The sequence below is a fragment of the Barbus barbus genome (assembly GCF_936440315.1).
Source record: "Barbus barbus genome assembly, chromosome: 24".
Classification (NCBI taxonomy): Eukaryota; Metazoa; Chordata; class Actinopteri; order Cypriniformes; family Cyprinidae; genus Barbus; species Barbus barbus.
In genome coordinates, this window is record NC_136752.1 from 21,863,887 (window position 1) to 21,884,832 (window position 20,946).

General features: G+C 36.5%; 1 protein-coding gene across 2 annotated transcripts; it reads left to right on the forward strand.

The window, feature by feature from the left end:
* The first annotated feature begins 3,530 nt into the window (after positions 1 to 3,530).
* Positions 3,531 to 19,345, forward strand: opn5 (opsin 5). Of its 2 annotated transcripts, XM_079375475.1 has the most exons (8): positions 3,534 to 3,882; positions 6,405 to 6,556; positions 12,703 to 12,824; positions 13,690 to 13,809; positions 15,971 to 16,141; positions 16,720 to 17,054; positions 17,132 to 17,376; positions 18,325 to 19,345. In XM_079375475.1, exons 3-8 carry the CDS (start codon positions 12,788 to 12,790, stop codon positions 18,386 to 18,388), a joined length of 972 nt encoding a protein of 323 aa, XP_079231601.1. In that variant the 5' UTR covers positions 3,534 to 3,882; positions 6,405 to 6,556; positions 12,703 to 12,787; the 3' UTR covers positions 18,389 to 19,345. The 2 variants fall into 2 exon arrangements, with proteins under 2 accessions (XP_079231600.1, XP_079231601.1); XM_079375474.1 differs by lacking the exon at positions 12,703 to 12,824 and having other exon boundaries at positions 3,531 to 3,882.
* The last annotated feature ends 1,601 nt before the right edge of the window (positions 19,346 to 20,946 follow it).

Consider the following 20,946-nt stretch of genomic DNA (forward strand, 5'->3'; position numbering starts at 1 on the left):
TTCAAAGGTGAAATATTAAGTGTCTAGTAGTAGTAGTTGAACTACTACAAAGAAAAATATCAGTTAGTAAATCTGATTACATATTCACAGATTCTTTTTGGCAGCACTAAATATGCAGGTTGAGGATGCAGAATAACTCTAATAGTCAGGGTAGAAACTCAATCGTTTGATTTCATATGGGATTCTAAACAGGCCTCCTAACTAAAAAAAAGACCAACTCAAAGCAAACCAAACAAAGTAAAATGAAACAAAAACATTTAAGTATGCACTCACATGCAACAAATGAGTTATTTTCAATTTACTTTTTTGCTATTCTCCAGGTTTTTCTAAATCTACCTTTGTCATCAACTCTAAATAAAAGTCAGATGTATTTATTGAGTCCAGATGTGTCTCCTTCACAGATATTGACCTATGAGTATATGATCTATCTATCTGTCTGTCTGTAAGTTTGATTGCAACATATAATCATTGCTGTTAATAGTGTTCATCATCTGTTTGATTATGTCATTAACTGATTTTTACTGTACATTTCTGCCATATGTACATCAACTTGACATAGTCAGCACTGATAAGCTACTACTTAATATATTGTAAAAACTTAATTTCCTTTAAAGCTGCTTTGCAATCATTTGTTTTGTGAAAAGCGCTATATAAACTTGAATTGAATTGAAATATTGAATCTGTCTCTCTGTCTGTCTGCCTGTCTATAAGACAAGGGTTTTTCAAGCCAGTACTGATGACATTTTTAGTTTGTTTATGTGATTATTTTGGACAAATCTGTATTTGATCTCTCATAGACAGTGTGTTCCTCCTTAGCTACCTTTTACAGTTTTTCTTGATTACTTTTCAAGAAAATTTGCGTTTCTTTATATTGATATTATTGTCTTCCCCTAATACCACCACCTCTTCCACAACAAGCAACTGTGAGTGTTCAGTTTACATGTAATGGATAAACGTACTGTACAAATATAAATGTATTTATACAGTTTATTGTTGTAGCTGCTTCTGTTTATGGTTGTGATATTCTCTATTGTTCAAAAATGGTAGTGATTGTGCTGGGCAAACTCAATATGTTTCCAAACTTGACTGGTTGGCAAGATTCCTATTTCATTACAATGGCAAGTAGGGTTGCTTAGGGGCAGATCAATTCTAGAAACTTTTCAAAAAGTTTCTGAAAATGTACAACATTTTTCTGAAATTTATCAAACAATTTTGTCAAGTTTCCAAACATTCTGAAAAGTTTCTGAAAATTTACCAGAAATTGTCCACCCCTTTGCAATAATGGCAAGCCATTTGCCAGCTTAGCAGAAATTTGCCAAATTTCAGTGAGAATCAACTCATCAGCCATGTGCATTTAGTTACAGTATTTAGTACTGTATTGTGCAAACTGTAGACAATTGTACTTACTCTTTTGCACATGTGCTAAAACATGCAGTTTGCAACAACAAGAAATGAACAAGAACAAGAAATGAAGGTTATTTATCTGAAGCTGAATTTGGTCCTACTGATAAAAGGAATTGTCCATTACATGTAAACTGAACACTCACAGTTGCTTGTTGTGGAAGAGGTTTTTTGCATTCCAACTGCGACAAGGAATTTTCATCTAGATCATCAAAACCATCAGTCATCTGATTGTCAGACCTCTGAAGAGTGGGGTATCAACATTTTCCTCTGATTGTGCATGAATCTTGTCTTTCTTATTTTCTCCCTCTTCATCCTTTCCTTCTCATTGCTCTTGTCATGTAATACCCTTACAAAACCTTCAACCAATCACAATGCAAATCTCATACAATATATGACATATTGCTCTCATTTATATGCAAGCAAGCAAGACACTGACATTATACTCTGATTATACTGATCTGACGCATATTTGCCCAACAAAGCACTTGATAAATAATCTCAACCTGCAGCTTCTGATTCAATTTACATAACCGGATGTAAGGCCATTATTACCACAATCCTATATAAAACTACACATTGCTTAACTGATTTATTTATTTATTTTTTTTCATAGATTATAGCATTCCTCTAACCTTATTTTCATGGGTTTATAGCTCTCAGTAGGCAAATAAAAATACTAATACGAATAATATAAATGTATAGTCATATATATACCTTTCCAAACTCATGCTTTAAAGAGTACAAAAGTGCATTAGAGGTATAAATAGATTGGATAGGATGTAGGATGAGTTTCCCTTCTGAGCTTTTATCCATACATTATTTATTCTAAAATGTGCATGTGTTAGCATACATTTGTGATTTTAGCTTTTCATTATTTAAAATACTCTGCTGACAAGCTCTCATTGAAACAATTAAGTCCTTTCCTAACACTTGAAACTTTGCATTGTGCATGGAATATAAATGTAAAATTTCAGTTAATCTTGAGGAAACGGAGAGAAAAATACAGTGCTTTGACTCAAAGATCATTTTTGGCTGAACAAAGAGAAGGAGCAAAGGTTGTGTGAATTTGTGCTAACTAAAATAGGAAACACGGCAAATGACCAGTGCTTGCGTAAATAACAGGGAGACAGCATCTGTGACCTACATCCCTTGAGTATAGAAATATGTATCATAGTGTGCAGCCAATTAGTTTCCATTTCTTCAGCAGTTACACGGACAAGAAATTCTTGTGACAGTGAATTTACTCACCTTGTGTTGTTTCAAACCTCTAGAACTTACTTTGCTTTTTTGGTACTGTTCAGATTGACCTGTCAAATGCCAAAAAGGGCAAACATTTGTCAGTGCTTTTAAAGTTTATGGATTTGTCTTTTGTTGGTCTGATTTACTTTATTACTTCTTGTCCTGGAATAAAAGACAAAAGACTCATCATGATTAATCTTAAAGAACTGTTTAATTTACATGAAAATGGCTTCTTGGTTTCATTTAAGCCACTTTCATCAAAATGCAATTGGATATCCCAGCACGCGTTGCATTAGACTGAAGGAGGAGAGTAAAGGTCAGAATTGCTTTATGTGTTTTGAGAGTATGTGTTTAGTGTTACATATTTGGTTGTGTTGAGTTTCCACCGTTTAAGTTTTGGAGATTACCATTATGAAGAGTCGAGCTTGTGTTTAGTTTGAGGTTTTAGCATTACAAGAATTTAGAGATATTCAGAGATATTTCCTGTAAGCAAACAACCCTTTCTATTTTGTGCTGACATATGGCTGCTGTTTTTTTATGAATTTTTGTATTATTATTTGTGTTTGTGCTGTTTATAGCTAGCATTTAACTGATTTGACTGAAAAAATATAATATTTTTTACTTTAAATCCAATGTACATTTTTGTTTTGTGTTACTACAAATGTTTTTTTTCCCATTATTTTTCAAATCTACTTAATATGTAATAGTTTTATTTTTGCTGCAATTGCTTACACATTGTGCAATTATGCATAATTAGGACACTGAAAAGTGTTATATAATATATGAATTACATAGTTGTGTAAACATGCATTGCATGATTGACAGGTCTATCACATGGGGGGCGGGGCTTTACAGAATTGAACTGTCAATGCTACATGTGAACTGCCAATAGTGGATTGAACTGAGAACTGAGTGGATCGCCGCTTACTTTGACCAGCAGCACTTTATGGTAATAAACTGAGCTCTACTTTCTTGTGAATTACCGCTCCTTGCCTTTCCTAGTTTAGCTCTGAAGGACCGTCTATCACCTCCTATCATCCTCCTCCTGCTCATCCTCCTCGATATCAGAAAGAGAAGTAGTCAGACCGACAGCCCCTCTGAAGCGTTCAATAACAGAAGGCGCAGTCCGTGTGATCTACAAACGTGGATTATGGAGAAGTTACCAACTCAGTTTTAGGATCATTTCCAGTCGAGAGAAAAGTGCTAAAACCATCAGCATGGTTGAAGAGTCACTGCAAGGTAAGCGTTTGTTTTTCGGGAAACATCTGGGGCATCATTGTGAGTGGTTATTGTTGTTACGTGCACTTTGTATTTGTGTTTTTGTTTGTTTATGATCATATAGCCTATCTTTGAGAAGAATGCTTAAAATGAATAAAGGTTTCAAATGAAGCCTTGATAGCATTGTTGTTTAAACTTTAATGACTGTATGATTTATTATATTAAAATTAATAGGCTACTGTCCTGCACAATATTGTTTTTTGTTCTTTGCATTTTCAAATGAATGATACTCTGTTTCAAGATTCAGTACATCATCATTACAGCTGACAGATACAGGCTATAGTCTGCGTTTGTTATTGCCAAATTTTTAGGAGAATAACATTGCCATATGAAAATAAGTTGTTTAAAGTCAATACACATACCAGAAGTAAGTACAGGGTTTAGCATCTTCTTCTGATGTTTCACAAAGTTCAGCAGATATGATATTAATAATCATGTTTAATACAAAACAGAAATCGACTAGGTTTTTAATAACTTGTGATACTTTGTTTGTTTTAACAGAATTTAATAAATGAACATCCCCTGTTTACACATCCATCAAAGCCTTTACATCAGACAGATATGCACTTTTATAGCAACCCACTCAGATTCCTCCAACAAAAGAGCAGTTATTCTTCTGTGCTTTTATAGCAAGTCACATTTCTCTTGTTAGTTTAGAGGTCATTGCACAGTAGACTCTTTTTTTATGAAAGGAACTCAAAAACTGACTTGTCATGTGACAGATTTGAAATGATTATTGCATGCATCAAGTGGTCATTTCTTAGAACTTGAGCCTATTATATGAGATTTCATTATTTAGAAAACATATTTGGGGGAGGGGATTCACTGTTTAGTAACCTCACACATTTCCTATCACGAGTTAGCTTTAACTGAAACACGGATGCAGCATCACCTCTGATCTCCTGGGAGATGATTGCAAAAGCTGTGTGTCACCAGAGAGTGTAGAGAATGCTCATTAAGTTAAGCTGTTTTTTTTCTACTGTTTTTTTTTTCTTTCTCCATAAATCCACTAGAAGCTTTAAAGTGACTCACAGTGCTGATAGGACCCTCAATACTGTGTCCATTTTATCATTTTATATTTATTACTCTGACAAGTAATATGATCCGTTTGACATGACCTCACCTTTTTGGAAAAAACTGTCTATATAGTGCAAGCAAATAATGGACTTACAAAACAAAAATGTGGCATGGCTACAGTATCATGTAACTTTACAGTAATGGGAAGCAATTGAAGTATGTCTGTTGCACTAGTAATCCGTTCTGCTGAACATGCCTGGCGGCGGGAAGGAGAAGACACTGCCATCTCTACACTTACACATTGTATAAAAATCCTGATGTAGCAGTTTTTCTACATGCTCTTTTGTCTTCAGACTAAAATTGACTAAATTGCTTTATTCCCAATTTTTTTTAAATGTTAAATAAATATGTTCATAAATTCAACAATCCTCAAGGACTGCATAGTAGTCTAAATTATTAAATGAATAAATAAATTTGCTAATTAACAGTAGACACTAAGTTTCCTGCAAACCTCAAGATACCAAATCAAATAACATGCCTGTATCTACATATCATTTTTATAGATAAGTCCATCAAGATAAGTGGTTTTATCTGGTCTTGCTTGAGGAAGACCTTGAGGACCCGGATGTCTACAGTTTACTTTTCTGATCTGTGATTTAATTCATTTTGATCATTTAATTTGAAGCAACGACATGATGTTTTATAATTACCAATGGAAGTGTCAAATGAATGAATGCATGCTAAGAAAATCCCTGCGGTTACAGTAATTAGCAACCTTATGTGATTGACATTGGAAAGGTATAAATAGGACAGATAGATGTAGGTGCAAAAATCACACACAAAATCACATCGTATTTATTCCAGAACTATGAGTAATTAATGTCTTGAAAGGACTGACCAAATGGAAAGAGAAGATTTTGCAAAGTCGCTAATGGTAATCATTTGGACAAGCATCAGTTACAATATTGCCAGTAATATATATGTAGAATTTATCTATGATAGCAAGATTTGTCTGATATAGAGCTAAATTGCACATCGTTAGTAGACCTATCATTAAACCTTGGAAATTGCTCTAATGCTGAGAGGAACTGCTCAGAAATGATGTAGCTGGCAGGTCTAACTCATGTCTTATTCCCATGCTATTTTTCACCACTGTCTCAAATGCATTCGTTTTGTGAGGGGCAGTGATATATGTTTATTTTGTATCCTCATGCTGCTTACATATGAACATTTTTCATGGGCATGCATGCACTCAAGGACTCTGTATGTATTGATTTCATGTACAGTAGCCGATAAGAGATGAGGGGGTTTGTGGGGCTTAATCTGGAGCCTCAAAAGATTGGCAGAAGGTTTTTGAATTGTAAAGCTGTTGGATATGGCTCCCCTCGAGCTTATGTCTCAAAATAAGTTCAAATTTTATTCTGTTTTCATTTTTTGTTTTTCATTTTTTCCTATTTATTCCGCAGGAAAGTAATCACACTCCTCAATAAGGCCCTAATGGAGAATGAGACCATCCCTTCGGGCTTTGTCCCACATTACCTTCTTCGAGGAGATCCCTTTGCTTCCAAGCTGTCCAAGGAGGCAGACATAGTGGCGGCATTCTACATCCTTATCATCGGTAAGTGTACAAGGTGGTTGTTCATGTGAAAGAGTTCTTTATAAGCAGCATGTGAATGGTCTTCGATAAGATCAGAAATAATAATTTAATAATAATTTGATTTCAAATAGTTCATTTAGGTTACAGCAGAATGTCTGGCGTTTTAGAGGGTATGATTGTACTTATTTATTGTTGATTTTAAGAAGTTTGTCTTGGAAAATATCCTCAAGTAAGTAATTGTGGTGAATTTAACATACTGAAATTTTCATTATATTTTAGTTACCACCAATGACATGATAAAAGCATCAGATATTTTACTGACTCTCAGTGATGTCAGAGAATCGGGTTTTGCAATCAGATTTATTGTATTACTTAATCTTGCCTGAACATATAACAGCCTTGGCTTGCATAAGAACCATTTAACGTCATGTTGGTTGGTAGGGCCTACATGCTAATTAACAGTCTTGGGAGTAGACACATTGATATAATCTTTAAAACAATGGGTTCAAACCCTGATGATTCAGTATGAATAAAGCCCACCTAAGAACTGTAACATAAATGAATATGGATTTAATGTGCTTTTAAAAAATATGTGTGCAGCAGTGTTGGGTGTAACGCGTTACTGTAATTAAATTACTTATCCACTGAAAAAGTAAAGTAAGGGATTACTGTTCATTTTTAGGAAATTTAATTACAGTTACTTATAAAGTAGACTACTTGAATTACAAAGCATACTGTAAATAATTTCAACAGTTCTAAAATGAATACTGAACTTGAAATCTAAATTTATCATCTAAATGTAAAATTGAATGCAGCCTCTTAAAGCTCTGCGTGCTGGCGCGTTCATGTGCAGTTTTTACTGATAACAGAAAAGAACCTAAAATACTCAGATACAGATAGGACTAAAATCAATCGAATCTAAAAAGGGATTAATTTTATTTGTGTACACTGACAATAACAACAAAATATTGTGTTTTTGTAAAATAAACGACACAAACAGGATACGCTTTCTGCCGTCTCGGTCTCCGTGATGAACAAAAATGAATTGATACATAGAGACAAAAAAATATGTCTCTATATAGCTTTGTGTCTACTTTTAAATGAATTCAAATGAAAACGAATATTCTCTGATTATGTAATTCATATGAAACAAAAGCAAGGAACAGTCTTTCTCGTCTCTGAGCTCATCTGCAGTCATACCTGCACGCAAACACCCTTGTCACCTAGACACAAAAAATAGATTAAAAAAAATCAAGATTCATCTAATTTTTAGAAGACCTGCTATGAGGAATAAGCCAGGATGTACCTCAGAAGAACAGCGCGATCTGACGAGGCTTAATTCAGCGGAGGATAACATTTCTGTAATTTATTGTTACTTACATTAGTTAATGTATTAATTTTAAACTTGTACGGATATCACTATTTGGGATTTTCCTAAACGTCATCTTGCCAAACTGAAATGTGTACAAGTGAGCAATATGCTGAAATAGGGATATACATTAAGATATATAGGCATCTTTTTAATTGCATACAGCCTAAATGTTGAATGAAACAAGGTTCTGTCATGACAACTCTTGGAGGGATTGGCATGGTGATGTACATGTATTTGGTCTTGGTCTGCTGTGCTGCTGCTGCGGCAGAGCAAGTACCTATGGCAAGCCGTTTTAACATTTAAAACTTTGTTTTGACTATCCATAAATATAATTTCGGACAGTCACAATTGTAATTCCAGATATCTATATTGCAATTATGACTTGTCGTAATTGGAATTAAGATATCTACAATGTGATTACGACCAGTCATACTACACATTCCAGATATCTACAATGCTATTACGACTAGTCATAATCTTCCATTGACTTCCATTGAAAAATATTTTCAGATAACATCAAATGAGTTTTGACTAGTCATAATTCCAATTCAAGCTATCTTTAAATATGATTTGCCTAGTCACAATTCTAATTAGAGATATCTCAAATTACAATTTGACTAGTGGTAATTCAATTAGAGATATCTTTAAATATGATTTGCCTAGTCACAATTCTAATTAGAGATATCTCAAATTACAATTTGACTAGTGGTAATACAATTAGAGATATCTTTAATTCAAAAATGTTAAAGATATCCCAAATACATTTGTAAATATCTACAATTAATTTATGACTAGTCAAATTACAGTTGTAGATATCTTGAATTGGAATTTTGACTAGGCAAACATACTCGGTTACTGTCGTAACCTCAGTTCCCTGAGATACGGAACAAGTACTGCGTCTTGTTAAAGACGCTATGGGAAAAAGCCTTTTTTCTCTTGAACTGAAGCCTTATTCAATCACGCAGTGAAACTGCACGACTATTGGTTCGTGCAGTGTGTTAAAAATTAACCAATGGTTCGGCAGCGGAGCTGCACGAGCCTATGGCGACGAAGCCCGCCAGATCCCGCCAGAATGGGCAGGGCTATCCGGCTATATAAGCGGCCGTTTCACCATAGGATCCTCAGGTTACTTCGACTGAAGCGACGACTGAGTCGTGCAGCTACCTGGCATGGCAAAGTACGCAGTACTCGTTCCGTATCTCAGGGAACCGAGGTTACGATAGTAACCGAGTACTGCGTCTTGTTAAAGACGTTATGGGAACACAATTCAATCACGCCGTGCTGAGGTAGAGGAACGACTGTGTCTAATATACCTCCATAAGCATTCAATGCTCATAGGGAAGCACAATAGTATACTCCGGGCTAAAGCGAGCTGAACTCATAGAGGTCACGCTCGGCCTGGGCGATCGTTCCATGTAGTCCTTGCATACTCAGTACTTCCAGGACTGAAGTATGTAAGGAACCCACCAGAGAGCTTGAGTGCTTTGCAGTCAAGAATTCTCCATCAGGGTTGTTCCCACAACGCAATTCATGCTCATCTAAGCAGAGAGGACCCAGGCCGGTACGTCCAGTTTATAAAACCTTGCAAATGTGGACGGCGAGGCCCAGCCGGCCGCCGCACAAATGTCTGTAATGGACACACCGCTAGACCAGGCCCATGACGAGGCGATGCCTCTAGTCGAATGGGCTTGTACTCCAATGGGGCATTGAAGGCCCAAGGAAGAGTACGCCAGCATAACAGCATCCATTATCCACTTAGAGAGTCTCTGCTTCATGACCAGATGCCCTTTGGCGTGGTTACCGAAGCTAACAAAGAGCTGTTCCGTACGCCTGCAGGGGGCGCAACGCTCGAAGTAGATCCTCAAAGCTGTGACAGGGCATAACAAGAATAACTCCCAGTCCTCCTCAGAGGGAGGAAGCGCGGAGAGTGTGATGACCTGAGCTCTGAATGGAGTCGAAAGTACCTTAGGTACGTATCCATGCCTTGATTTCAGGACGACCTTGGAGTCGTTGGGCCCAAATTCCAGGCAGGCAGGGCTCACAGAGAGCGCCTGTAGGTCTCCTCCTCGCTTGACCGATGCCAGTGCTAATAGCAGAGCAGTCTTCAGTGACAGTGACCGAAGGTTCGTAGACTGTAGCGGCTCAAAAGGACAGTGTACAGTGGGTAGGTCCCATATAGGGACGGTAAGGGGTCGAGGTGGATTCAGCCTCCTGGCTCCCCTTAGAAAGCGGACAATTGCATTGTCTCTGCCCACTGATTGGCCCGCTATAGGGACGTGAAAGGCCGCTATAGCTGATACGAACACCTTGAGTGTAGAGGGAGAACGTCCTTTATCCAGCAGTTCCTGCAGGAAGGACAGAATCACCACTGACTCAGAGGTAGAGGGGTTTTCACCGCGGTTTAGGCACCATTCGGTGAAAACCGACCATTTAAGGGCATAGAGGCGTCTTGTAGACGGGGCTCTAGCTTCAGAAATGGTGTTTAGCACTCGCTCTGGGAGGCCGGACGTTGCTCTGAGATAACATATCCGCTCCTTGGTTCAATCTGCCCGGCAAGTGTGCTGCTCTCAGCGAGCGCAAGTTGAGCGGAGCCCACTCCAGAAGGCGCTCTACTAAAATGAAGAGGCGCTTCGAGGAGAGACCTCCCTGGTGATTTATATAGGACACCACGGACATGTTGTCTGAGCGGATCAGCACATGTCATCCCATTAGCTCTGGCAGGAAAAAATGGCAGGCTCGACACTGCTAGCATCTCTAAGCAGTTGATGTGGAGGCCTAGCTCCGCCTTCGACCAAAGGCCAAAGGTCGGTTTGCCTTAGCACAGCGCCTCCAAACCCATGTTGGAGGCGTCTGTCGTGACAACTTTCCTGCTGCAGACCATCCCTATGGCCACACCCCTCTCCAACCATCGTGGGTTCTTCCAGGAGGCCAGGGCTGTCACACAGGCCTGGTTCACCCTGATATGCAGGCGACCGTGTCGCCATGCGTGGGGCGGAACCCGTGGTTTCAACCAGCGCTGAAGGGGCCGCATGCGGAGCATGCCCAACTGTAGCACCGGTGATGCTGCGGCCATGAGGCCACCAACAGTCCAGGACTGTTCCCAGGAACGACACCCGTTGGCTGGGAGACAGTGCACTCTTGGCAAAATTGACCCTGAGCCCCAGGCACAGAAAGAATAAAGAGTTTAATTTTTATGCTTTAAGGTTTATAGGGATTTGATTTAAGATATTTGTATTGACTAACAATAGTAGCATGTGTACATATACATTATATAAGCACATTACAGAGATTTTTCAGTGACTGTACTGACACTATGAATGCCTGCATTAACCAACATGTATTTAATTCCTTCTGAATCGAAAAAGTTATCAATTTAAATTAAATATTAAAGAAAGGTTAAAAGGTGCAGAAGCTAAACACATTCTGAATCCTTAGAACCAAAACTTGACTTGTAACTTTTACTTAAATTTGTTAAAAACTGACAGTCATCATCCATGCTGTCATAATTGAGACTTGTTCAATCCTCTCACGCTGTCATTGAGATGTCATCCTCTGTCATATAGTGGAGTTTTGAGAAGTGTCATCTAGTGCATTTTACATGAAACATATAGAAGAGATTCTGGTTGGTTAAATTTTTTTAATTCACTGAATGTTTTTATGAGTGGGTTTATTTTTGTATATCAGTATCTCTGTAGGTACAGGTATTGTTTGCCAGAAAAAAAAAACTTGTTAGTTAATAAAACACATTATTGTAGGGGTGTATTGATATTGGCTTACACTAAGGGTAAATAGCAATTAGATTATATTTACACTGTACAAATAGCATATTTTCTTAGCAATAGATGCTATTTACACTTAGTGCAAATAGTGATAGATGCTATTAAGTGCAAACTGCATATTTTCTTAGCGATAGATACTATTTACACTAAGTACAAATAGCAATGGATTCTATTTACACTAAGTGAAAATAGCAGTATTTTTTAACGATATGCTATTTACATTGAAGTGCAAATAGTTATAGATTCTATTTACACTATGTTAAAATATGAACCAAAAAATCAAAGTAGGCACATCATATCTCCAAGGATAGAAATATATTTATGTTCTCACCACTTAAAATATTTAAATAAATAAATATTTATTTATGTTCTTACGGTGAGAACATAAATAAAGATTTTTCTATCTCTGGAGCTATGGTGTGCCTACTTATATTTTTTGGTTTAAATTCTTGTGTGAAGCAGCATCCACATTGAACTTTTTGCCTATTGGATGTGCGCTCTTGGACTGTTTTTCTTTAAACACTATGTTCAAAAATGCATTATGGAATCTTTGTATTGCAGGTCTTTTTTTTCGTTTTCTTTTCATGAATTTCTCTCTAAACCAGAATAAACATTTCTAAATCTGACATGACCTCTCCAAGAGAATGATTGCTATGTCCAATCTACATAGTTGTTAGAAATAATTCAGATGTTTTGCCAATGCATGTCTTTTACGAAATACACTTTTGGAAAATGTAATTGATAATGTTTGCCAATGTATGTCTGTCTTTTATGCAGTACGCTTTTAAAAAATGTAATTTGAAAATCCTTTTTTTTGTTCAGCACAACATCATTTAGCCCAGTCACCCATCAGTAACCATGGTATTAAAGCTATTCTTTGAAGGACGTTTCATCCCTTTTTTAAAATTAAGGCATTTTCCTTTGCTTAGATTTCCATGTAATTCTCCTTTGACCTGAAAGATGTGTGTTTCAGGGGAAAGACTGAATCAATAGTTCTTCCTTGTTGTATTTCACAGTCTGTTCTCCTCCGTTTGAATCACGGGATCAGTCAGAAGGTGTTGCAGTAGACATTTACTCTCAGTAACACATACAGATCAACAAATGCCAGTGATGAACAGGGTTCAGGTCAGATTATTTGGTAGGTAACTTTTGGACAACATGATAGTATTTTCATTTATGGATGGACTGTCCCTTTAAGAGCAATAACTGTTGAAACAATGTATCTGTTAGTGATGTTAATGTGCGTGATCCATGCACATTGATTCATGATCATATGAGAACAGCAGACTAAAGGAAATTGAAAGAATTCATTGAATAGTCACATGAAATAAACTATCTTCTCTGAAATGTTGCATCAGTCAGCTGACACAAAAGGACAAGATGTGAAATGACTGTATGTGGCACTCACAGTGACCTCTGCATTGGATATTTGATTTTCATAAAGGGGCCTTGGACATTATGGATTGAACATAAGATTTTGAGTAATAGATGTTTTATTTTATTTAATTTTGTGAAATTTTCGGACAAATACATTTTAGCAGGCACATACCTGTATGTGGTCATCTACAGAGAAAAGTCGAATAACATGAATGGGAAGATTGTTTCATCTGAGTGTATGTGGCTGTAACCAGAAATGACTAATCATCACACTGCTCTTTTGTTATAGTGACCTTTTTTTGCCCTTTCACTGGGAAACGGGATAACCAGTAACCTTCGACTCTTATTAGTTCTCAAAACATTACTGGTACAACAGGAGTCTTAATATGCAGTCACTGTATTTCAACAAATACACAAACCTTAAACACCTGTGTCTCAAACTGATGCAAAATAGTCAGTATAATGGAAATAATAAAAAAGCCTTTTCCAAGGTCCAAGACTAACTTTTTCTGGCGTTTTAAAAATAGCATCTGTTTAAAAAGAGAATTTGAATTTGTTTTGTTAGTCTGCAGTGACATCTTTGTGAGAAAACATGCTTTATTACAATTTGTCTTATGTTTTAACAGGTCTCTTGTCAGCCACTGGAAATGGTTATGTCATATACAAGACCATCAAACGGAAGGCCAATTTAAAGCCACCAGAGTTCATGACACTGAATCTTGCTGTGTTCGACTTTGGCATATCAGGTGAGACTGAAAGACTTGATGTCATGCTGCTGAAATACTGTTTTCATCTGTCAGCTGTGCTTTTCAAAAATGGATTTATATTATGAAGGGAATACAAGCGAATGTATTACATAACTGAAAGGATCTCTTTGTTGTTTATAGGATTTTCTCCCTTTGTGTGTGTTGAAGATACATACACACAGCTTTCAGTGTATAGTTTGTACAGCTTGTATTGGGCTTTGGGCATTATATTCTGAGTAGACAGCGTGGCAGTAAATCAGCCGAGGTTATTCAGTGCTGCCTCTTTTATGATACTTGTCACTGTCCTTCTTACTGATTTATTTGCTGTTATCGAAATGACACACTTGTGTAAATCATACAAAGATTTTTAAAACCCATTTGTCCCCAAATGTTTCTTAATGGTTTCATGCATATAGTCATGTTAATTGTGTCCTATGTGAACATGTTTTGCATTTATTTTTTTCTTTCTTTATATCCTTTATTTGGTTGTTTGCTTGCATGTCATTGAGACATAAAATAACATCTAGAAAAATTCTTGCAAAAGAAAAATGACAACTGTAAACTGCGGAAAGTACAGTTGCCGGTGGGCTTAAATGAGCAAAAGATCTATTTAATGCTTTGACTGACTCCTTTTTTCCTTCAGTTTACTGTGGTGATTGATTTTTCACATACCAGTAAATACCAACTGTAAATAATTTTTAATTACTCTTTGTTTAAATCTAAATTTATTTTTAAACAATTCACATTTTATATTAGCTTTTAATATTATACAATAAGAATGAAAACAGTAATATCTATGTCTAACATACATTTAGAAAGCTGCATGTTGTAAAGTTTCCAAGAGTTTAATGTGGCCTTCATATAACAATATAAAGTCCAATCTATGTTAGTTTTAATACAAATAATAAAGTGCTTATGGTTATTGATTAGAGCATGTTTCCTTCACAGATTTGTCATTGTTAGTTCTGGCTCTAAACAGCTAATAGAAAACACACATGACATGATTGCTGAAATAATGACAGGGAAAATTATTTTCAAGTTGTTATAATATAATCTCAATTTTTTAATTTATCAGTAAAATTTTAATTGGGCACAGAGGTATTTCACAGGGGCTTGTACCCCAGTAAAGAGGAACCACTGATTACAATGTGCTGGCCTTTGTTCCTTGTTCATAACAAAGATTTCCTCTCATTCAAAAAATTGTATTCATACTTGTACTCTATTCCCACCTAGTGGATGTTTAGTGTCGCTTCCACGGGGAGCAGTGATCCCTGATAATAAAACCAGCAGTTTATGCCTTAACTCATCATTAGTTCATATTTAATTCATATTTAATTTAGGTGTTAGTGCAAGATTATTCATGTACTGTTATTGTAAAGTGCATAATCTGTTTAGTCGCCATCATCCTTACATTTACAGAACAAACTACCTACCATGTAACTCATAAAGTTAATAAAGGTGCGGAGTGTTATTTTTCAAATAAGTTTCCCAAACAAGTTTCTCTCTGCCTGGAATTGGTCAGTCGACAGTCCTACCCCAAAATCACAGAGAAGAAAGTAAATTACACAGAAAAAAGTTGTGCTTGTCAGCTATAGCTTGAGTGTGAGTGACAAGAAATTTAATCAGATATGATTTATCATTCTAAGCGCTCGGATTCAAATCAATAGTTACTTCCCAATTGCCATTGAAGAAGACTGCCTTTTAACCTTGTCGCCTATTATCAGAATGGCATCACTGTATTTAAAAATGATGAGGTTTTTGTTTCCCAGGAGTCATGCACATGGCAGACTACTCTAGTGCTTCAAGAGTGGCTACTCTTCCTCGTTTTTGTCCACATATTTGTACTCTATATGTTTACAGAGAGTATTAATGAAAATCTGTATCATATTTCAAACAAATGTAAATTTAGGTAGTTTTAGATACAGACAGTAAGCAAAGATATTAATGATAAAAAAAGATATGAAATCTATTGGAAAAGAGCTGTTTGGAGTGATAAAGAAAATACAACATTTGAAGAAACAATAGTTTGCAGTTCAGTCTTTGCTCTTATTGCCCTCTGAGATCTCACTGTAAAACAAAGTATTATTTTGTCAGTAATAATTGCTTCTAAAAAAAATGTATGGCTTGTTTAACATCAAGTTCTTTTTGTATGTTTTGTCAGTGACTGGAAAGCCATTCTTCATAGTGTCTAGTTTTGCCCATCGCTGGCTGTTTGGCTGGCAGGGTTGTCGCTATTATGGCTGGGCCGGCTTTTTCTTCGGATGTGGAAGTCTCATTACGATGACCATTGTCAGCTTAGACCGCTACTTGAAGATCTGTCATTTAAAATATGGTAATTACAATTAGCCTAACTGTCTGTCTGTCATTCTATCTATCATTATGCATTTCTACCTGTCTGTCGTTTTATCAGTTGTTCTATCCATCTATCTGTCATTGTATCTATTGTTGTGTGTGAGACAGGCGTTTTATCTGTCTGTTATTCTATCTATATTTTTTTCTGTCTGTCATTCTTTTTCCATTTGTCTGTCTGTCGTTCGATATATCTATTTTTGTATCTGTCTGTTTGTGTCTGTCATTATATCTATTTTATTCTGTTGTTCTCTCTACCGTTCTGCAATTCTGTCTGTCATTCTATCTATCATTCGATATTTCTGTCTGTTGTTCCTTCTATCATATATTTCTATCTGCCTCTCTGTCGTACTTTACTGTTGTATGTGTCAGTCTGTCTGTTAGATCTAATCTGTTAGTCTGTCGTTCTGTCTATTTCTATCTATTGTTCTATATCTCTGTCTATCTGTTGTTCTGTTTGTCTCTCTGTCATTCTGTATTTCTAGCTATTTGTCATTCTATCGATTGTTCTAGCTAGCGTCTATTTAGCTTTACTAACATCAGTTTACTTTGTCAATCCAGGTACATGGTTCAAACGGCGTCATGCCTTTCTCTGTGTGGTTTTTACATGGATCTATGCTGCCTTCTGGGCCACCATGCCAGTGGTGGGTTGGGGCAACTACGCACCTGAGCCGTTTGGCACCTCCTGCACGCTGGACTGGTGGCTGGCCCAGGCCTCGGTGTCTGGCCAGAGCTTTGTTATGTGCATGCTCTTCTTCTGCCTCATCTTCCCCACCGGCATTATCGTCTTCTCCTATGTCATGATCATCTTCAAGGTCAAATCCTCAGCCAAAGAAGTCTCTAATTTCGACACACGGAATAAGAACAACCACATCCTGGAGATGAAGTTGACTAAGGTTTGTGTTTTAATAAGCAGAAATGCTATGTGGAAATGCCATGCCATTAGTTACACGGTTCCATTTGCATCCTCCAGGTGGCGATGTTGATCTGCGCAGGGTTTTTAATAGCTTGGATCCCTTATGCTGTGGTATCAGTGGTGTCTGCTTTTGGAGAGCCCGATTCAGTGCCCATCCCAGTCTCTGTTGTGCCAACTTTGCTGGCCAAGTCCTCTGCCATGTACAATCCTATCATATATCAAGTCATTGACTGTAAGAAGAACTGTGCAAAATCTTCCTGCTTTCAAGCTTGGAGGAAAAAGAAACACTGCAAGACTTCAAGGTATGTGCAAAGTACAAATTCTAGAGGAATGAGGGATAAACTGGCTTCTGATCACATTTTTTATATATGTACATCCTTAGAGGAACTTGTCACCCAAATTTGCTGAAAATGTAGTCATCCTCAGGCCATCCAAGATTTGTTTCTTCATCTGAACAGATTTCGAGAAATTTATCATTACATCACATGCTCACCAATAGGTCCTATGCAGTGAATGGGTGCCGTCAGAATTACTTGTGGATTACTGGAATATTTATATCAGCTGTTTGCACTCTCATCCTGATATAATGCTGAATTTCTTGACATGATATACTTGGGTTTGTAAATCTATATAAAGGTTCTATATAAAAAAAATTCTCTGAACTAGGTCATTATATTATGAAGCAAGCGCAATATGCAAATGCATATACTACTGTGGGTGGATGTTTTTTGCTGCTATGCCGCATCTCGCTCTCTGTCTTGTTCCATTAGTTTTATAAGACACTGCCTTTAACTCACTTAAAAACAGATACCTGTGTCGAGATGCATGCATCAAGTTTTAGCTGGTTAGCTTGGCCCTGTTAGCCTTTGCTGGTAGATTTTCTGTAGCTGCAGAAAAAATGACCATGTATTCTTATGAAATATTTTTCCCAAGCAACACATTGCTGATATTTCGATATAGTAGTACTTATTTTACAAATTTAGTTTTGCAGAGCTCTTTAAACAATGGGAATTCTCTTTTCTGAACGCAAAAACATCTGTCCTTATAGAATTGTTAGTATGCAGCAAGATGTTCGTTGTCGTTCTGCGTTAACAAGCTTGGACACTGTAAAGTAGTGTTGCCTAATTTTTGGAATGCTTATTGGAAGATTGTTGACATAAAACCTAGTATATGACTTAATTAGGCTGAACGTAACAAAAACCCACTGATTGACTGAAGACTATTGAACGTAGCTGTCTTGTTTTTCCCAGGTTCTACTCCATCTCTGCCTCCCTGAAACAGAGAGCAGCCAATGAAGTTCCAATTGAGATATGAGGAAATGACAGGAACTCACAATGGGCCAGTGATAGGACACTGGGCAATTTGTTATTGTGCAATTTAAACATCAGCAATTCACACCCGCCTAATTTTGCTGTTGTATCCTACTGCCGTCAACTTCACACACTTTGCAAACACATCTCTTAAATTGATCTGTGTGTGTATTCAAGAATTAAGTGATAAATATGATGGATTTTTGTATATTTTTTATTTTTATTAGTTTGTATTATATTCCTGCATTCCCAGAACCACAATGTTTAAATCATCTGCTTGAAGTCTAAAGTGGCATCGCTTTTCAACAAGTCTGTGTTCAGTTTATTGTATCGAATTGAAACCGTTCACGCTCACATCAATATAACTGCATAGTCACAGATAAACAACAATATAGATATAGCTATATACCGTATAGACAACATGTGCGTGATGTTATTATTAGTAGTATTTTTTTATCAAATTGAATGGACACTGATGCACTGATTCAGACTATTAGAATTTCTTTTACATTATTATAACAGACGTAGCATGATAGTTTTGGGGCATGTGCAATGATTATATACTGTCCTTACATAAGAAATTTTACATTGAAAGATGTCCCCCAAAGATTCAGTTCATGGTCTTAAGAATTGTAGTTTTCTTCATTTTATTTTTAAACATTTAACTCATTTTAACATTATTTTATAGTTATCTTTTGCATGTTATCAACCTGCAGAAAGCCCCTAAGGTTAAAAGAAAGTGAACAGTTGGTGAAGATAAGTTGTTTACAGGTCCTAGTGTGGTTAAATGTTTTCCACAAATTTTATAAACGTGGAAGTTGGACAATTAATGGAAGTTCTAACAGTTAATAATGTAGCAAGCTGGGTTTATAAAATGTTAAATGTTTCTCGAATAGTTCAGAAATATCTTTTCTTGGAAGGCAAAGTATTTAGCAAGATGTCCAGAGTAATTTTTTTTAACAAAAAAAAAAAAAAAAAAAAAAAAAAACCTTTGAAAAATTGAACCACATTTTGAAAAGCTTTTACCCATGATTGAGTAAATGAAGACATATTTTTGAATGAAAGAAATGAAATTTTTGTGCAATCTAGCTCAGACAGTTGTTTACAAAGGTCTTGAATGAGTGGCTTTGTGGTGTGCTCTCATCAAATGCATGGTTTGACCTTGTTGGGTTCAGAGATTCCCCATTCTGATCTCCTGAGTCTGACAACTGTATTACCCAGGGTACTTCTTTAAATCCTCACAGTCTGTTGGTAGCTGATCCTTATGGTGTTGGATTTCCCTTAGCAGTTTATCCTGTTTTTTAGCAGTTCAATATAATGCCCACGTCTTTTCTCTGATGCTTTCATGCTGTTGTGACAGAGAGGGTTACTTCCCCTGCAAATCAATGCCCCAGTTGCAGGAAGTAGAAAATGCACTGGATGCCTCACTGCCTGCCTTCTGTTGTCCTTGTCATAATGCAGTTTACAGCACGCAGGAACCAGAATAACAACCAGACAATACACTAAAAGACCCTTCAATTTCCAACGAAGGCTGTAAAAGCCACCTCTCACACTGTCTAAGTGTGACTTGAAATTAATGCTTTTTCATGTATCTCATGCTTTAATCAGCTTGATGAATTATTTACAGTATATAGTATGTAGAATGATTAGCACATTGAACCTGAAGTGAAAAATATAATGAAACCAAAGGTAAACCTATCATGTCTTTGTTTCATTTTGGTAGATAAGATACGTTTTCCTTCTCAATCAGCTCTGACAGGCTTGTCAACGAGTAAGACTTACAAAAGAGCTTTTACAGAAGAAATTGCTATTTAATGAAAGAATAGATTATTCTACTATAATTAACATTTTGCTTTATTATCAAACCTAAGAAAATGTTTTTTACTTGTGGTCAAGGAAAGCATTTAACCAACCAGAAATTGCATTGCCATGTGAATTGATGTAAAATGGGACGTCTAAGGTGTTCCAAATCTAAGTGGTGATCAGGGAGGCAAACAAAGCTGGCAGATTGAAAGATACCAAAGATTTGCATATTTCACAAACGCGAGGCACAATACATCTTATACTATTTTTAGGGTTCTGCTACTGCAATAAAGCCTGTCACAAGTAACAAATCATTGTTATGGTGCATTCAACTTCAAAATGCCATTGCATTAGTCAGTTGATATAATGCATTGATTCCGACCCTGCAGGATGTCAGCATTTTTGTCTTCAGCGGATGTCTTGGCATAAATAGTAATCTCTTCTTTGTAGTTACAGTAAGTTAAATTTAGTACAGGACCTTTATTACATGACAACATTCAGTGTAGACTGAAATAGTTAAATCTATAATATCAGAATATAACAATATAAGACATTCAGTTTATTGCTAATATAGTCATAACTCTTGTACAAAATACATGCTGATCCATTGTCATCATGTTCTCTTTAACATTATTTTTGAAACCTCATTAAGGTGGAGTTTTACTGCAAAGGTCATTAGCAATATGGTAAACAGGGTTTTAATATTTCATTTCCACAGGCTGGAATGTTTCTCTGTTACTGTGTTGGTTTTTCATTTTA